At 65.0% G+C, this 1,231-nt stretch overlaps 1 protein-coding gene across 1 annotated transcript in view; it reads right to left on the reverse strand.

The window, feature by feature from the left end:
* Positions 1-1,231, reverse strand: part of LOC103250684 (rho GTPase-activating protein 23-like) — a gene marked incomplete at both ends in the record, with an annotated part of 13,316 nt that overhangs the window by 5,545 nt on the left and 6,540 nt on the right. Inside the window, one exon of the mRNA XM_021708152.1 lies at positions 4-207. Within this exon, the coding sequence (XP_021563827.1) occupies positions 4-207 (204 nt within the window). The remainder of the gene's footprint in view (positions 1-3; positions 208-1,231) is intronic.

Here is a 1,231-nt window from a genome sequence, read left to right on the forward strand (position 1 = left end):
GGGCCCCGGGTCACTCCAGGCAGCAGGACTCCGGGGGTCGCTGGGCAGCACTGAGACAGGCTCAGGCACCATAGTGGCCCAGGCGGAGACCCGGGCCGGCGGGGCATAGGTCTTGCGGGGGTAGCAGATGGGGGGCGGCTCGGGGATGCTGCGGGCCTCTCCAGAATACGGCTCGTTCCCTTTCAGGTAGGCGTCCTGCGAGTAAGCCTGGCGGAGACACAGAGGCGGGTGAGCAGGGCAGACGGGGTCTGTGGGGCAGACCTGGGAGGTCAAGGCCCCCCGAAAGTGCCTGAAGGGAGAGGCCCACCTGGGAAAGTCTTGAGGACGTGGGCGTGGAAAGGCACGGCCAGGGGGAGGAAAAGAAGCCTCTGAGAGAGACACACACACACAGACTCGAGAACGAGCTGGGCTTTCTCTGAGACTTACGACAAGGACTGCCCTTAGCCGCAAACGTCCCAACATCTGTTTTCCCGGGTCCTCCCCCATCCTGCCTCCCTGCTCCTTGAGTCCGTGGATGCCCACAGCCCCTCGGTTGGAGCCGGGAAACCCCAGCAGAGGCCAAGGTGGCAGATGACAGGGAAGAAAGCCGGCTAGGGGTGTGTCTGGGTGGGGCGGGCTGGTGGGCGGAGGCTGGGAGAGCCCAGCTGTCCCTCCATCTGGGGAGCTAGGGACCTGGCTTCTGAGTCCCTGGGGTGAGGAAGAACTTGCCCCGTCTTGCTCCCTCGGGCCAGGCGTGGAGGAGGGGCCAGACGGACGGAGGGGCCCTGGGCCATCTTCTGCCACCCTAGGCCTGAAATTTGGCTCTGGGAGCTGAGGCTGACGCTGCATTGCTGAGGAGTGACAGGGAGGGCGCCCGGGCCCAGCCAAAAAAGGACGGTCGGAGCCAGCCTGGCCCTTGAGGAGCTCCCCGGGGGCCTCGCTTAGGGAGCGAGGTCTCCAAAGGTGGGGGTGAAAGCCAGCACACACACACTGCCCCAAGAAGACGCCGGAAGATACACACCCAGAGACACACTGGCACACAGAGCAAAGCACAATGAGACACACACACAAATAACTACACCTCCGGTCCCAGGCACAAACATCATGTGATGAGGATGAGCCAGACCACACCCCCGCTTGCTCGCCCCTCCAGCCACGGCGGGCACACACATACCTCTCCCTCTTGCCATCCTGCCGGCTCGCCCGGCTCCCTGCATCACGGCGGTGGCAGCATCCCGGCCCACCTCCGCCC

This window comes from Carlito syrichta, unplaced genomic scaffold (genome assembly GCF_000164805.1).
Source record: "Carlito syrichta isolate Samal-C Ts95f unplaced genomic scaffold, Tarsius_syrichta-2.0.1 Scaffold131221, whole genome shotgun sequence".
In the NCBI taxonomy this organism is placed as follows: domain Eukaryota; kingdom Metazoa; phylum Chordata; class Mammalia; order Primates; family Tarsiidae; genus Carlito; species Carlito syrichta.